General features: G+C 38.4%; 2 protein-coding genes across 5 annotated transcripts; one reads left to right on the plus strand and one right to left on the minus strand.

Annotated features, from left to right (window-relative positions):
* The first annotated feature begins 306 nt into the window (after positions 1 to 306).
* LOC116259850 (protein DETOXIFICATION 40-like) lies at positions 307 to 3,982 on the plus strand. Of its 3 annotated transcripts, none has more exons than XM_050079413.1 (8): positions 307 to 850; positions 1,738 to 2,329; positions 2,445 to 2,531; positions 2,831 to 2,887; positions 2,969 to 3,207; positions 3,272 to 3,390; positions 3,473 to 3,559; positions 3,810 to 3,982. In XM_050079413.1, exons 1-8 carry the CDS (start codon positions 679 to 681, stop codon positions 3,873 to 3,875), a joined length of 1,419 nt encoding a protein of 472 aa, XP_049935370.1. In that variant the 5' UTR covers positions 307 to 678; the 3' UTR covers positions 3,876 to 3,982. The 3 variants fall into 3 exon arrangements, with proteins under 3 accessions (XP_049935370.1, XP_031493668.1, XP_031493667.1); XM_031637808.2 differs by having other exon boundaries at positions 310 to 850; positions 1,785 to 2,329; positions 3,272 to 3,336; positions 3,446 to 3,559; XM_031637807.2 differs by having other exon boundaries at positions 314 to 850; positions 1,785 to 2,329.
* On the minus strand, positions 3,854 to 8,647 carry LOC116259849 (uncharacterized). 2 transcript variants are annotated; one of them, XM_031637805.2, is made up of 5 exons: positions 8,185 to 8,647; positions 6,611 to 7,994; positions 4,898 to 6,036; positions 4,427 to 4,767; positions 3,854 to 4,185 (listed from the first exon to the last, which is right to left on the minus strand). In XM_031637805.2, exons 2-4 carry the CDS (start codon positions 7,929 to 7,931, stop codon positions 4,429 to 4,431), a joined length of 2,799 nt encoding a protein of 932 aa, XP_031493665.1. In that variant the 5' UTR covers positions 7,932 to 7,994; positions 8,185 to 8,647; the 3' UTR covers positions 3,854 to 4,185; positions 4,427 to 4,428. The 2 variants fall into 2 exon arrangements, with proteins under 2 accessions (XP_031493665.1, XP_031493664.1); XM_031637804.2 differs by having other exon boundaries at positions 8,171 to 8,647.
* Between the last annotated feature and the right edge of the window lie 7,113 nt (positions 8,648 to 15,760).

Here is a 15,760-nt window from a genome sequence, read left to right on the forward strand (position 1 = left end):
CCCAGAGTTATTTCTCTCCCTGACTTCCAACTTGATTAGAAAAATAAATATGTCAATGGAACAAAGATCTTAAATATTTTCTGTTCTTTACTGCAAAGGTTCAGCCGTCCCCTTTTTTCTTTGTTTTTGCGGTTCAGAAATGCCTGTTAAGTAGCCGGGGAAGCAAATGGGTAGGATCTGGTTTTGGCTTTGGTAATCATAATAATATCCTTACTAATCTACAATTGCTACTACTGCTGTGGAAATGTAGGAGGAAATCCAACTGACAGTTGGGAGTCAACTTCCACCTCCGGCCAATACCCTTTACACGATCGAGAGAGAGAGAGAGAGAGAGAGAGAGAGAGAGAGATCCCCAACTCCCACCTAGAATAGCAAGGCATCTTCAACTACCAGTCCAACTTCCCTTTCACAAGAACAAAAATGGAAGGAGAAGAAGCGCTGTAATCTGATCTGAAAGGGTAGTAGGAGAAACAAACTGAACTAAAAACAATTTTCTTTCATATATATGCTGCATCTGCCCTGTTGTTGGTCTCGTTAGCAAAGGATTAAGGTTGAAACTGTTTTCTCCTGCAGCCGATTCCTTATGTCCAGTAATGGCAGGTACGAGTATGTTCAGCTGGACACGCTCATCTCCTTGTCTCACAGGACTGCTAGCACAGTCGGCTACTGTGACTCACCATGGACGGAGCTCAAGGCACAGATGCGGCTCCTTGCACCATCAATTGCCATTACATTCATTCAGTATTCATCCACTGTCATAACCGACTCGATTGCTGGGCACCTTGGACAGTTCGAGCTTGCATCTCTTGCTATTGCTTATACATTTATGCGACTGGCATATGGCGTCCTGGTATGTATCTACTTTGATGACTAATTTCTTGACTGGTTTTTCTCAGAATTGACTAATGAAGCCGCTGAAAACTCTTCTGGCCTATCTAGATACGAAATTTTCCAGACACTTACTGTTTACCAGGACTTTCCTTTTCTTTTTGCCGTTTACAGTTTGGATCAAAGGTTTACTTGATAAATGAAAGTTGATCGTAAGCCTTGCTTGACAATGGTAGTTTGATGCTCAGGGAAGAGGGAATACTAAAATGCAGCTCACAGATAACGATGTGGCAACATTTATGATTTTGGATACAAGTCATGGGCTTATTTTATGAGTCATTTCATAGAGTTCAACGCACTCAAAAAAATTATTTCTTGAAGTTAATAGAATTTCTTTCTTGTTCCATGCACGCGAGCCTGTTTTAGGCTTTGAGACAGAATTTTTCAAGTCAGTCGACTATAATTTAGCCGTTAATATGAATATCTCAATCTGATAGTGTCTCGTCTAAAATTGCTCTGGAAATACAGTCTCAGAAGGAAATCCCAGTAGCCATGATAGCTTTCTTGGGTATTCATGCAAGATAAATAGAACAGACCATCTTTTCAGGACAAACGAAATCTGTCATTCTTACTTCCTTTTGAGAGGGCTTAAGGGACAAATTGTCAGTAAATATGTCACCGATAAAAACAGCTCCTGCTTTCTGGGTTGTGATTACTGAGCTGCCTCTGACTGAAAAAAGAACGCTACCCATCATTAAATTGCTTCGGGCTTCGTTAAATTGGCTTTTATTAGTTTTTGAAACCTACATTCAGCTTCAATAAAATGAATGGTTCTGTTGATTGCTTGCTCTTATTTCCTTGCATGATAGATTTTTTTTCTTTTGACTCTGTTTTTCATAATCTATCTAGTGAATCGAAACACATATAAACCGCCTACTGAAACATTTAGTTCTCAGGCGAGTATGGGAAATGCTCTGGAGACTCTAGGTGGGCAAGCATTTGGTGCCGGAGAGTATGACATGCTTGGGATATATGCACAGAGATCAATCATAATCCTGCTAGGTGCAGCATTCCTTCTTTCAATACCTTGTTTCTTCTCAGAACCACTATTGAAGATTTTTGGCCAATCTGCTGACATTGCAAAAGAAGCATCGTTTCTGCTGAAGTGTATGCTTCCTCAGCTGTTTGCCTCTGCCCTCAACTTCCCTCTGCAGAGGTTTCTATATGCGCAGAGTTTGATCATCCCTTTGCTTTGTATCTCCGTTAGCCTGGTCTTGCCGCAGATGCTTTTAAGTTGGGTTGCGGCATTTAGGCTGAATTTGAGCTTGGTTGGGATCATAATTGTGCAGAATGTTTCCTGCTGGTTGTTCACAGCCATCCAATTTCTCTACATCACCAATTCTGATTCATGCAAGAGTTCATGGAGAGGATTCTCAGTGTGTGCATTCTATCAGCTTACAAGTTTTCTGCAATTATCACTTTCCTCTTCAATAATGATTCTGTGAGTAATCAATCACAAATTCGTCTTCAGTCACCATTTTACCCTAGTCCCTAGTAGTTGAAAAACTTTCCGTCACTGACATTTTTTTTTTCTTTGGGGATCTTGGGTTGTAAAGATTGCAGACGTGGTATTATCAGATCCTCATATTTCTAGCAGGAACTCTAAGTGATCCAGAGGTTGAAATAGATGCGTTGACAATATGGTACAAAATCTTATCCTTTTTTCAGCAATGCCAGTATCGACAGGTCTAACTTAAGATAATTCTTACACGCAAATTTATTTTTCATTGTTCTTCGAAGCAACTTGTATAGGTTCTAACCTTCAGCAAAAATTCTCGACCTTAGGCACAACAAATTGGTGGAGGGAACTGTAGAATACAGATGCAAATATTAGCTGAAAACAATTTTTCTCAATTTCTAATGTTCTTTAATATATGTGAAATTGTGAAAGCATTTGGATTTTTTCGTTTTTACAAATAGTGGCAGATCTTTTGAATTGTAGCATCAACCTAATCTGCATGGAGGTGATGGTGCCATATGCATTCAATATCACGACAAGGTTTGTTTTTATTTTATGTCATTTATTTTTCACTTCCTACGTAAATCCAGAACCTTCAAAAGGGTCTATCCTTTAATGCAGCATAAGAGTTTCCAATGAACTTGGAGCAGGAAACTCACAAGCAGCAAGCTTCTCAGCTTTTGTAGCGATGGTTGGATCTTCAGTTGTTAGTGTGCTTGTTGCTGTTATTTTTCTTCTCTTGAGAAACAATTTAGGATACCTCTTTACCAACAGCACCACTGTTGCAAAGAAAGTCTCTGAACTGGTACCATATTTAGCTGCGACCATAATTCTCAATGGCCTACAGCTGGTTCTTTCAGGTAAATCCTTAAGGTCTTCACTAGGTTTACCTTCAAAGAAAGAAACTAAAACTTGAAAAACCAGGTGTTGCTACTGGTACTGGATGGCAGTCCTATGTGGCCTACGCAAATATTCTATCGTGCTACTTGGTAGGTTTGCCGCTTGGCCTGGTTATCTGTTTTGCATTCCACATGGGAATCACTGTAAGTTCCATCTCTCATCAACACGTTTTCACAATTTCTTTGTTTCTCTTCTCAGCTGAGCGTTCCTGAATCTGCTGTACAGGGAATTTGGTCTGGAATGATAGCTGGATCAACATTACAAATACTCATTGTGCTCTATATGACATGGAACGCCAATTGGAGTGAACAGGTATCCTGAGACAATTTTCAGTTCTTTTCAAACATTTTTGCACATGACCAGATGCTTGCATGTGTGCTTGTAGCCATGCATGTACATGTGTACATGATGTGCTTCTACGTCACACAGATATGGTTGAGGATACAGGAATATGGACAATTTAAAATTTCTTGTACCATTTCCAAATAAAGAAATATGGACAGCAGTATGTCCTTGTATTTAGTGAAGTCGCACTTATTTTTGCTTTACTGAATTTTTGCAGGCCAATCAAGCCATTGGGTTCTTGAGGACTTTGAGGGAGAACAGTAGTTGCAATATCAATATATAGATGGAAACAGACAAAGGTTACAGAAATAAAAACACTCATTGTATAGAGAAGATTGAGGGCACTAGGCCCCTCTGTACAATCTATAAATAGGAATTGGTGTTGAAGAACTGTTTGCCTCCTCTCTTGTATATGTATAATGTGCTGATGAGTTATCCAGATTATCAGCTGCCTGGCCTTGTAACTTGCATCTTGTACTTTCAGTTACCAAAATGAGAAGAGATTTCATATGATACTGAACCGATAATGGCAACCTGTGCACAAAACAATTTCTTGTCTTCATCGTTTTCCAGCTTCTTATTTAATTTTATGCCTGAAAAATGGAAATAACATGTCAAATAAATTTGAAGACTTCTCAAGTTGTCTTGGGTCTTTGCATGCCAGACCTATCTGCCATTTCACAATCCTATTCTCAGGATTCTCAGTCCTAACAGGCTTTTTCATTGCTTACCAACTTGGTTAAACATGTGCATGTAACTTACTATAGAAGCCCACAAAACTTAGAAAGTTATTTATCTTATTTGTTCTACTCGAATTATAGGTTTGAGATGTACCACTATTTTCCAGAACGTAGAAATCCTTGACAAGCCAGCGTTCCTTCAACATCGCCAATAATCCGTGCAATTCTGACCTCCAAACCCCGCTGTATTTCCTTCAAAAGACTTCTGATGTTGTCTGCAAACTGCTTCATATCCACACCTAAAGAATCATCAGCCTTGAAGCTTCCAGAGAGAGGACATGTGGTCTCTGACATTATCTCCACCAACTTCTGCCCAGTCGCTACCATGTATCTTTGTACTTGAAATGTTTCTTCAAGAAACAGCTGTAAAGTACCTGTCTGTTCCTTCCTTTCACTCTCAGAATCTTTGCTTCTTTCCTTTGAACCACTTGCATGCTATGAAAAAACAAAAAAAATGTGAAACAGCAGCCTTTAGATGGCCAGTGATAAAAAAAAAAAAAAATCAGTACGCAAGTGGTCAATAATCTGGAAAAAGTGTAAATGAATAAGCAATTAAAGAGCCTACCATTCGCTTGCAGAGATCATCTGTCTTCTCCTCGAGAGTTTGATATCGTTTCAATTGTTTCCTGAGCAAACTAATCCCAGAAAGTAGGCCTTTCATCTCAGCAGAATTTACCATCTTTTCTTTCCCATGTTTGTCTGGAGTCTGACATTCAGTCAGCCTCTCCATTATGAGTAGTAGTTGTTTCAGTCTTTTGATCTTGTAGGATACTGCTAGTGCATGGATATCCATCTTCCATGAGGATTCCTTTTTTATCATAGATTGACCAAAAGGTGCTACTTTCTCATCAATTTGAGCCTTGTCCTTCAAAGCAACTTGTGGGCTCCCCTCAAAAATATCATTCTTATTGAAGCCAACCTTCTCCTTTGGTGCAACTTGAAGTCCTTGGGTTCTCAAATCCATTTCGGGCAGTTCTTCCTTGACACGGCTATCACTTGTTTCAATGACTGTCTTTACAACCCCTTCCTGCTCCACTTCATCTGGAGTGTAATTTCCCATTGTCTTAAAGGAATTATTATCATTGTTCTCAGAGGGAATGGCAGCTCTTGGTTTAGTTGAATCAACATGCATGCTTTCTGCTTCCCTCTTTTCCTGCTCACACCGTGGGGCTGCTGCTTGAATGAGTTTTGTTTCTATAGCCAGAAGACAATTTTCTCTTTCCTGGGGCTTACCAACCATGTCTTGAAGAACTCTAACTGGTCCAGGTTTCTGTTCCTGCTCCTTTCCTCTCAGATTTCTCCTTATAACCTTCACTTCCGACCATATTGCTTCATGGCCTGGTACTGGAGATATTTCCCGAGCAGTAGTGTCATTCTGGCAGTTTTTGATATGTAAAGTGTATCTGTCATTCACGGCTTTCAGGTCCTTCTCTTTACTGAGCAACAGAGATTCTAGCCTTATGTTCTCAGTTCTGAGTTGGGATAAGTTCTCATTGAGCTCCCCTATATGAGACTGCAAACGCTTTGACTCAAGTTCCATGCTAAGTATTCGCCAATGGCAAGCTTCGAGCTTCTCATCTTTGAGTCTCATCTGTTCAGCGAATGCTTCTACTTCTTCATCATGCCTTTGCTCAATGATGGTTGTGTATTTTTCTGTTTCTGATTGAACCAAGTCTTCTAGCTGTTTAACACTGGTGGTTATCACTACAAAAATGAAATGGAAATCAGTGACCATTTGGATACCAATCTGCATGAATGAAGTAAAGCAAAGTTCAACGTACACCGCTTTCATCTTTGAATAAATATATTTAAAACAATAGAACTAACGAAGTATGTCATACAAGAAATCTATTATTGCCAAAATTGAGATAACGATCCTACTTGAGAAATCAACAAAACGACCAAAAGAAGGGAATTGGTAAATCATGAAAGCAGTTCATATGGCGTACATATTTTGCTTAGTCTCCAATATCTTTTCCAGATCCACGTGTTGAAATTTCAAAGACTATAAAAAGAAAATCAAGCTGAGTGCATGCTAATGCTCTAATATTGCATAGAATATGCCAAATTATAGAATAAATAAGCAACAGAAGTAAATAATTTGCATCGTAGTTATCAAAGAATGTTACGAAACCCTAACATGCACAATGGGTAAGCTCATATTCCTAACATGGGGGTGCTGTTAATTAGTTTTCAAGGAATACCATGATTCTAGGTTTGGTTTCACCTTGGAAAGGAACATAAATAAACAAATGTTGCGGAAGAAACGGCTTAGTACCAAGATCTCTGTCATCCGGGGGTGAGCCCTCGTCAAAATATTCTTCTTTTGAGGCACTTTTCTCCATTAGGTCAGTGTGATCATGATCCTTCCTGAATTCTGGCTCCAAATAATCAAGCAGAAGAGCCTTGGGGCTTGTCTGCAAAGGATTGTTCATAGAAGGTTTTTCACTTCTGGCACTGCTGTTGTGAGAAGAACCATAATCCATACACAGTAGCGCTTTCCTGTCTGATGCAATCTCTGACCTCATATCAGGTTTGTTGGTTGAAACATTTTTCAGATTTTTGGCATGTTTGGCCACAGCATTATCCTTTGATTCACAAAGATTGGCAAGTCTTTCAATCTCTAGTTCAGCTTGCCTCCTCTTGGCTCTCATTATCTTTAGGTCCTTCAGTAGCTTCTGCCTCTCCCCAGAATCTAACTTGAACTTCCTCAACATGGCAGACACAATTTTGTCTTTCTGTTCTGAATCTTTCTGCATCCGGACGAGCTCCATGGAAAGTTTGTCCGCCATTGCTGTCGCCTCTTCCTTCTGCGCCAGCACAGCGTCGACCTCCAATTTTGCTGCTTCCACCTGCTTGACGACTCTGGCCATCTCGGCCTCAAGTTGACGTTGGCTGGAAACGAGTTCTACAAAAGCAGTCTTATGCTTCCAAATCTCAGAGGAATGCTCTCGAGCTTCCTTGTCCAGCATTTCCCGTAGTTCTTCAGCAACAGCTTCTGCTCTCTCTAATTTCTTCTCTGTTTCCAACCTATGCTTCTCTTCCTCTTCCAAGGCCTTCCCCTTTGCCTCCACCTCCAGATCTCTCTCCACCAATGCTTCATTCAGTCTGTAAATGGTATCTTCCTTCTGAGAACAGTCCGAGCAGGCCCTCGTCTCGAGCTCGTGTAGGTTCTTTAGAGCAGATTGCAGGTGCTGCACCAGCTTCTTTCTTTCTGAAATCCAGCTCTGCTCCTGAGAGGCATAAATTGCAACAACCTTAGCGTTGGCCCTCGCGTCCTCCCTCCTCCTCTTCTTCATTTCCTCAATCTCAGCCTGAGTTTGATGGAGCTTCCTCAGAACATCAGAATCAACCCCAATTCCTTCCTGCCTCTGTGCATTCCACACAAGCATCCCCAGTAGTTGGGCACTGCCTTGGAGCATCCTCTCCACCAAAATCACCCATCCATCATCCTTCATTTTAGTGAACCTAGCATTCTTTGAAGATGAAAGGAGATGAAGCGCTGCAAAGGCACAAGAGACCCCAAAATACATTGGGTAAACGCCCCCATTTTTGTCCCAATCAACCGGCAACCCGTCACTAGCTCCCTTCTCATCCATCTTCTTCTACACCCTCAAACTAAGAAAACGCATGCACTCAAAAGTTTCCTCTTAAAACAACACCTACATGCAATTGAAGAACACAAAAAAATCTCACCAAAATCAGAACAATTTCATTTTCTCAGCAACCATACAGTCAAACCAGCCAGCAAATGTAAAAACATCACAAAACCAGCAAATTTTTTAACCATCGACAAACAGAACCTATAGATTTCACAACGAACTCAATTCCCAATCACCTATTAAGCATCACCTTGGCCCTTCCTTTTCCTCCCTTCAACGAAACAGTATATAAACGGATAGTGAAGGTGGTGCGGATCAAACTTCAACAGCATAGAGAATGTGACCTCTCCACCTTATCGTGGCATAATTCCAAGGCTGGTTAGGCCTTCCAACAGACACACCCATCTCGAGCTCCCCGGAAAATCAGGCGGCTTTCTTTGTAGATGCATGCAAATCAGGTCTTTGGAATCCGACACACATTTCAGTGACTATACAAGAGAGAGGGAGAGAGAGAAATACACCGAAAACCTGATTCCTGCCACCAAAGGCGTGCATTTCACACGCGCAAGACCTGCAAAAGAATCATCAGGCACAGGACGGATAATGTAACGGAAAAATGGCAGCTCAGTTCACCCGTTCTCCTCTTGGGACAAAATACCAAATCAACCCCACCTCTTAAGGAAGCCATTATTATCCAACTGCCCATCCCAGATATGATTTATTCGACTGCCAGTCATGAAAAGACCCATTTAACTGTGATGGTACTAAAAAATCACCAACCTTTTTGTGAAGGAAAAAGATATACCATGATTAATTAATGAGCAGTATCCTTTGCCTTCCCAAAGGGAACTGTTAAATCCAACTTCAAGTTTCCGAGACTGCGCTCATATATGATTATGGGAAAGGTGCTTAAGAAAAGTATGGTAAGATTTAAGGACAAATCCAGACCGCGTTTCTTAAAGAAAATACCAGCATGTTTAGAACATGGAAATCATATATGCAGATAACCCAAGAAGTTCATTGCATTCTAGCAATATCAGGATGAAATCATATGTTTAAAATCAAATCTTCATACTTGTTCAACATTAATTTGACATTTGACAATCTCTGTCAATGAAAATAAAAACAATTATAAAAGAATCGAACTGAATTGTGACAGATGAGAAAGGTCTCATTTTTTCACCCCACATCGGTGCGTCAACCAACCAACCATTGTCACTCTGCTTGAAAGCGAGGCAGCAGACATGATTGCTCAATTAGGAAGATTCTTCGCATTCCCTTGAGAATTATCGAATACCATTTCCAGCTTTCCTTTTCTTTGTCCATGTTTTTGACATGATGAAGTGAAAAGGAAAAGAAAAGCAGGGGACCCTTCAAAGGGGCCACTTGCACAGGTCCCTTTACAGAACAGATCATGCAAAGAGACCCCTTTTATTGACAAGCTTACCTGTCTGCTAAGCAGAACAGGAGCAACATCCCACTTGAGTTTTAGTACTTTAATGGCCGGGGCCAGCTGACTAAGAACTGTTCCTACTTTTCCTTTAAGTATAAAAAGTTAAAACATAAGCTAATTTTTACCGTGGTTGATCTTTTTTCTAAAACCATTGAACAGAAGCAGAGGCTTCTAACGTTGCACTCATGTTCTCCTTCTGTTATTATATAATTTCTCAGATCTCCACTTGCTTTTAGTTTTTTTATTTTTCTAGTGGCTTCATTCACCAATCTCAACATGATAAAATAAAGAAAGAGAGGGACGTTCCCTCACTCCTCCCCAACATGATCAGTTGACGAATCTCCTTGCACTGTTGATCACAGCGAAGTGCTTCTGTAGAACTAGTTGTTGATCCTTGACTGTTTGAAAAAAAAAAAAAAAGCAGTTGGTGGGGGTTTACTGCTTATTCTCGACTTTTAGACGTTTATATTACTGTTAATGAATAAAAGCATTTCTTTTGGATTTTGACTAAATGGAAGTTAAATAAAAATGCCCTTTTCTTTTTTTCTTCAAGTTTCTGTGAAGAATATGGTTGCAAACCATTCCTTATGTTCATGGTCTTCCATTTTCCCCTTTTTCTGTGCCAATTCCAAATTTAATTCGATTTATATGTATCTAACTGATCTAATTTTGGCCTATTTGAACATAAATACATATACAATAGATCTTTTTTGAAGTTTCCACCAGGTCATGTAAGTGGAGCACTGACACCCATTCCCTTGTGGAGCCCAAGAATAGTACTTATTATTGGTAGCACTTTATATGAGGTAGGAACTCATAAAACTTTGAGAAGATGACTTGGTGATGTGAATTCTTTCAAAGTATATTTTTTTTAGAGATTAGTCCAACTCAAAAACATTTTTCTGAAAGGAAACAGTCATATTTTAGGGATTGTTGACTTACTGTAAGACTTGCTTAAAAAAGGAGAGAGAGAATGCCTCTTAGGTTATTGATCTTCACTCCAGATGCAAGATCCCAAGAGGTAAGCTAAGGATAATGAATTTGTTTTAGTCTTATATTGACCAATTAAGAAAAAAGAAAAAAAAAATCACTGCCAAGTGTCCTAGTTTATAGTTTTAAAGAGTGCAAAGCAGGTTAGCTATGAAATGGATTGAGATCAGCCAAACTAGAAAGTTGAGATTTGCTACACCAAACTAATGATTTCTATGCAGGTTTTTGTAATTGGTATAAGAGCTAAGCAGATATTACTGGTTTTAATTAGTTTTAGATACCATTTGGACCACACTAAAGAAAAAAGAGATTGGTTTTGTAAAAAATTGTTTTCTTAATGAGTTTTGAAAAACTGGGTCGTATGTCAGGACCAAAATCTTTTTTTTTTTTTTGTATTTAAGAAACCTGTTTGGCAAATGGAACTGTTTGTAACTGTTTCATGAATATGCTTCAATCTTTTGGTTATATCACGAAGGAGTTAGATACTGTTCCACTTGCCAAATGGACCCAATGGAAATTATGTTATTCACTCCCCAAGTTTTCACAATTTTGGAACCCTCCACATGAAATGGTGCTTTAAAAGCAAAATCACTTTCTTTTTACCTTTAAAAATTAGTTTTGGAGTGTCATCCAAATGAAATGCCCCTTTAATTTTTTTACATTATACATTTTGAGAAAAGAATAAAATTTTTTACAAACTTTGGTGCTCTGCTGCCAATTATCTTGGTTTACAAACAAGGATATGCATGAACAAACACTATATATGTAGAGAGAGAGAGAGAGAGAGAGAGAGAGAGAGAGAGAGACCAGACTAGCACGAACAAGACTGATTCTGAATCATTTGAACCGTCTGATCTGACCAGAAGGGACGGCTCAGATGAGAGAAGCAGTACCTAGTTCCTGTTCAGTCTCTCTCTCTCTCTCTCTCTCTCTCTATCTGTATCTCTCATGGGCGGATATGATTTGATGAATATAATAAAGCGAGACCTTTATCGCTTGTAAGGAAAAAGGTGCATGAAAGTGAGTGGTAAACTTGGAAGTGAGGGCAACGGAAGGGGAAAAATCAAGCCTGCGAAAGGTCATGCAACGTTCGTCCTTTTCTCTATTGGCCGAGTATCTAAATAATGAGCAGCAGCAGCAGCAGCCGCCGCCCCCACCACGAGCTGCCCATCTCCCTTCTCTTTCACCTTTGATAACACCGTTAATAAATAACAATCCCCACTAACCCAACCACCTTTCTTCTTCTTCTTCTGCAGCTCTTCTATCTGCTCCCTCTCTTCCTGCTTACACCTGTAAAGTTGGGGAGTTGCTGAACTAATCATAATCCCCATGTAGGTGCAGAGCCTTATAAAGCCTCCCAATCTCTTCCTTCTTTCTCTCTCTTCCTTTTATTTGTGAAGACTCGTATTAACATCTCCCAGTGAGTTGCGGTAACGATAGAGGCAATGGCTGGCTGGTGGTTAGGATCTGTTTCAATTTTTGACTACATCAACTTTTTATGATTCATGATTCAGTAGGAAGAGCATTGATGCAAGTTGAATCATAGTAAAAATATTAGAAGCACCAAAAACGTGTAATATGAAAAGATTTATTACCATGTATTGTATTTTTCCTATACCGAGCCCAAGCTAGTGCTTTGTAGCTTCATGTGTACCCAATCTATTGCAATAATAAGATGAATTAGTGCACTTCAGCTAAAACTTTAATAATTTTACAGACTTAATACTTTGAAGGAATAAAGAAAATGGTGGGAACTTTAGCCATTTTGTTGGACAATAGGATAAAATATTCATCCTGCTAGAGTTTCGGGTGAAATTGTTAACTAATGCTAAATAACTAAAATAGATTATCACATTTTTCTCTTTGTTTTTCTCTTAATACGAAAGATTGATGAAAAAGAATGATTTCTATCGATTTAACTCTTAAGATTTTGGTACCGATTCAAATCTTCCAAATAAAATAGTTAAAAAATTAAACATCCATGGCTAAAAGTATCAAAGTACCATGATTTTTTGTTACATTTTTTGTTACATTAGAAACTGTTGGAAATGCTTTCCTGTTTATTGTAATTTTAACGATAAATTTCATATTTTTATCCATCCAGCAACACCCGACATGTAGTAGATTTGAACTCCACACAAAAATGAGAACGAAAGAGAGAGAGAGAGGGAGCAAGAAAGGAACAAAGAAAAATTTACAAATTTTACGGAAGGAAAAGGACAACTAAATTTTCATTTTATGAATGTCATGGACACCACAATTTTAAAAGTGATAGAATATTTGCGTGCAAGTGTGTGTGCGTCCATACTACCAAGACAGACAACCAAGTCTACAAAAGATTTTAACAGGAAAGTGATATATTTGGTGGCATTCAAATGTATGTACACATCCGGTGCAGTGCTGGAGCAGGTACGGTGCTGGATCATGACAACATGGGAGCGCATCAGTTGACAGTGCATGTGGGTCGGACCATCCCCTCTGTGAGGGACCAGCCTATGCTGCTCTTGGGCTTTTATGTCGAGCCTAGTGGGTCGGCCCGCATTACATTGGCTCAGGGACCATGTTTTCAGGTCCAACTTAATTTACAGCAGGGGCGGAGGCAGGTGTGGACAGTGTGTGTGTGGGCAAGTATCCACTTAAGCCAAAAAAAAAAAAACGTTTATTTTTCTATAGATACTAATTTTTCTCATTTAGATATTGGTGATCTTTCAAAATTTTAAATTTTATAAATTTTTTGTGGACCTTTTACGGTCTAAAGGTAGAGCACACTGGGACGTGATACTAACCACTTCAAAATTGAAACACGAGTTCTTAGAAGAGTCAAACCATCTTGCCGCCAGTACGCTACCACTCTTTAGGGTATAAATTTTAGAATTAATTTTCCCTAACTAGAATTTTCTGGTTATGCCACTGATTTCTGCTTATGTTGTGAATTGACCCTTATGCCCACTCGCTTATTCATGACATTGAATTGGATCATGATAGATTTGGATTTGAATGCCAATGTTTAGTGTCTTAAGTTCGGATTGAGTTTAAAATCCTATGTACATGCCCTGCTCAAATTAGATTGTGGTAAATTTGGATTTGAAATCCATCTACAAAAGCCGATCCGAACGTAGTTCTTTTTCATGTGAGCGAGAGGTTCATCCCACTGCCGAAGCGAGGCCCAAAGACCCACATTCCTCCTGTCTCTGGGGTCTTGAGCTACGTCAGTGACAGCGATAACAATGGTGCACCTTTCATCATGGATGTTGCACCCTACCACTTTAAGGCACAAGACATAAGGTTCACAAGAATCGAACTAGAAACCTGCCTTTATACAGACCCTTAGTTCAACCAGCTACACTATACTCCTTGAGGCGGTCTGAATGCAGTTCTTAGACCAAGACACTTGAACTTAATTTTTCGCATTATTCAACGATGTTATGTCATTAATTCACAAAAAACAAAAGTTATATGGACTAATTAATCATGAACAATTTTATTAATTTGATTTATGGGTAATAAAGTGTCATGTGGAGATATGTTTCTTCAAAGTTAAGGCAATAATTATCATCTACTTTTTGCGAAAGTAACTTTACATTACATGCTGCATCTTCTAAACCATCAACTTAGTTGATTAAAGGGATCATAATTAATCTGACAATATAGTTTTGTCTCCCCTTCTCCAGCCTTCTCATCAATTAAACCATATCAAATAAGGAAAACAGAGGAAGAAAAGATAGATCATTAATGTCAATGTTTGAAGATTGTAGACCGTCACGACCCATATGATAATTTATGGCGACTTTAGTGATTATTTATATTTTTTGAGAAACAACTTTGAATTTTAACCATCTGACAGCATGGACTTTTCTATGCACTCAAACACATGCATTATTCTCCCCTATTAAGTGCTTACAGTACCTCTTGAAGAGCGCCAGTGAGAATACTATATTAATTATATACGAGATAAACTATGTAACAAGCGGTCCTTGGTGCACCTAGCTAGTGGATCCTATTATTATGTTTTCACAAAAATGCATTTGTAAATCATATGCATATAAAACATGTAATAAACATAAAAATAATTATTTATGATAAAAATAAAATATTTAGCTAGTTGTAGGTGAATGCAGAATGCGGACCATATTATTATTATTATTATTATTATTATTATTATTATTATTATACTAAAAAATATCACTTGATTCACCTTGAAAAATGGTCAAGCAGACTTTGTGCCTTCTACTTCTACGTGAAAGGCGAACAATGAGTTGGGCTACTTGAGCTTGACTCGTTAAAGCTCGACTCGTGAATGAGTTCGAACAAAATCATTTGCTTAAAGAGTCAAGTTTGAGTTCATGAGTCGATTCGTTCAAATAATTGAGTTAAGTTCGAGTTCATTGACCTAGAACTGTTAAAGCTCGACTTGGCTCGAAAATGATGTGTAGCGATTTTTTAAATATCAGACTCATTTTTTTACTTAAAAACCACTGTATTGACGTTAATTAATTATGTAAGTTTTTACAAAAAACTCATTCAAGTTGTCGAGCCTTAATTGAGTTGAGTTCTATTTATGGCAATATTTAAAAATCTATATATTCAAACGGTTTGTCGAGCCTTATTCGAATCAAATTCGAGGTTTCATTAGTCGAGCCGAGCTCGAGCTGACTGAACTCAGGCTCGACTCAGCTCTTGTTCACTCCTACCTGGATGCCCCCAGAGGTCGGTATAGCCTCCTTTAAAATTTTGAGAAAATTAAAAAAATTCACGTATATTGTTATTATTCAACTTTTAAAATTTATAGAAAATATAGCTAGGCTCTTCCTAATTTTTTCAAAGAATGCAAAAATGGGCTTAAATCCGATTCAAAAGAAAAAAAAATCCTGACTTTTAACAATTCTGTAACTGTGACATCTAAATCTATGTCTCTCTCGATCGACGTGATTGTTGGCGAAGTTGAACATACTTGCCTTGGAGTGATATATGATAGAAGTTCGGACATAATTTCCTCATCGTCCCTTAGTTTTGTAGCTCATAGTCTCTAGAAAAAACAAAACAACCGACAATTTTGTCAACGGCCATTATTGTTGCAGCTTCCTTTAAATCAAATCATGGGAGAGTAAGACAAAACTTATTAACATTGGTAAAAATACGAACTTTTTTATTTTCACACACACATATATAAAAATATATATATATTGAATGGATGATGACTTTAACTATTTTAAAACCAACAATCTTACCAGAATCAGTCCTTTAAAGTGGAGTGGATGGGTAGTTGAAAGAAAAACAAAAAATACAAAAATACAAAATAAAATAAACAAAAATGCCCCCTCTCTTTTTTTTTTTATCTTTAACTCTTTCGTCATCTTAAATTCAACGACCCAAAGTCAAAAAT

Source organism: Nymphaea colorata, chromosome 9 (assembly GCF_008831285.2).
Source record: "Nymphaea colorata isolate Beijing-Zhang1983 chromosome 9, ASM883128v2, whole genome shotgun sequence".
Taxonomy (NCBI): Eukaryota; Viridiplantae; Streptophyta; class Magnoliopsida; order Nymphaeales; family Nymphaeaceae; genus Nymphaea; species Nymphaea colorata.

Bases quoted from the DNA above. Each gene is read 5' to 3' on its own strand.
- LOC116259850 (XM_031637807.2), top strand. From the start codon at position 584: ATGTCCAGTAATGGCAGGTACGAGTATGTTCAGCTGGACACGCTCATC. The intron at 2,888-2,968 runs GTTTGTTTTTAT...CCTTTAATGCAG, and splicing joins GCATTCAATATCACGACAAG to CATAAGAGTTTCCAATGAAC. The intron at 3,391-3,472 runs GTAAGTTCCATC...TCTGCTGTACAG, and splicing joins CATTCCACATGGGAATCACT to GGAATTTGGTCTGGAATGAT.
- LOC116259849 (XM_031637805.2), bottom strand. From the start codon at position 7,931: ATGGATGAGAAGGGAGCTAGTGACGGGTTGCCGGTTGATTGGGACAAA. The intron at 6,037-6,610 runs GTACTAAGCCGT...TCATTTTTGTAG, and splicing joins CCCGGATGACAGAGATCTTG to TGATAACCACCAGTGTTAAA. The intron at 4,768-4,897 runs GTAGGCTCTTTA...GTTTTTTCATAG, and splicing joins ATGATCTCTGCAAGCGAATG to CATGCAAGTGGTTCAAAGGA.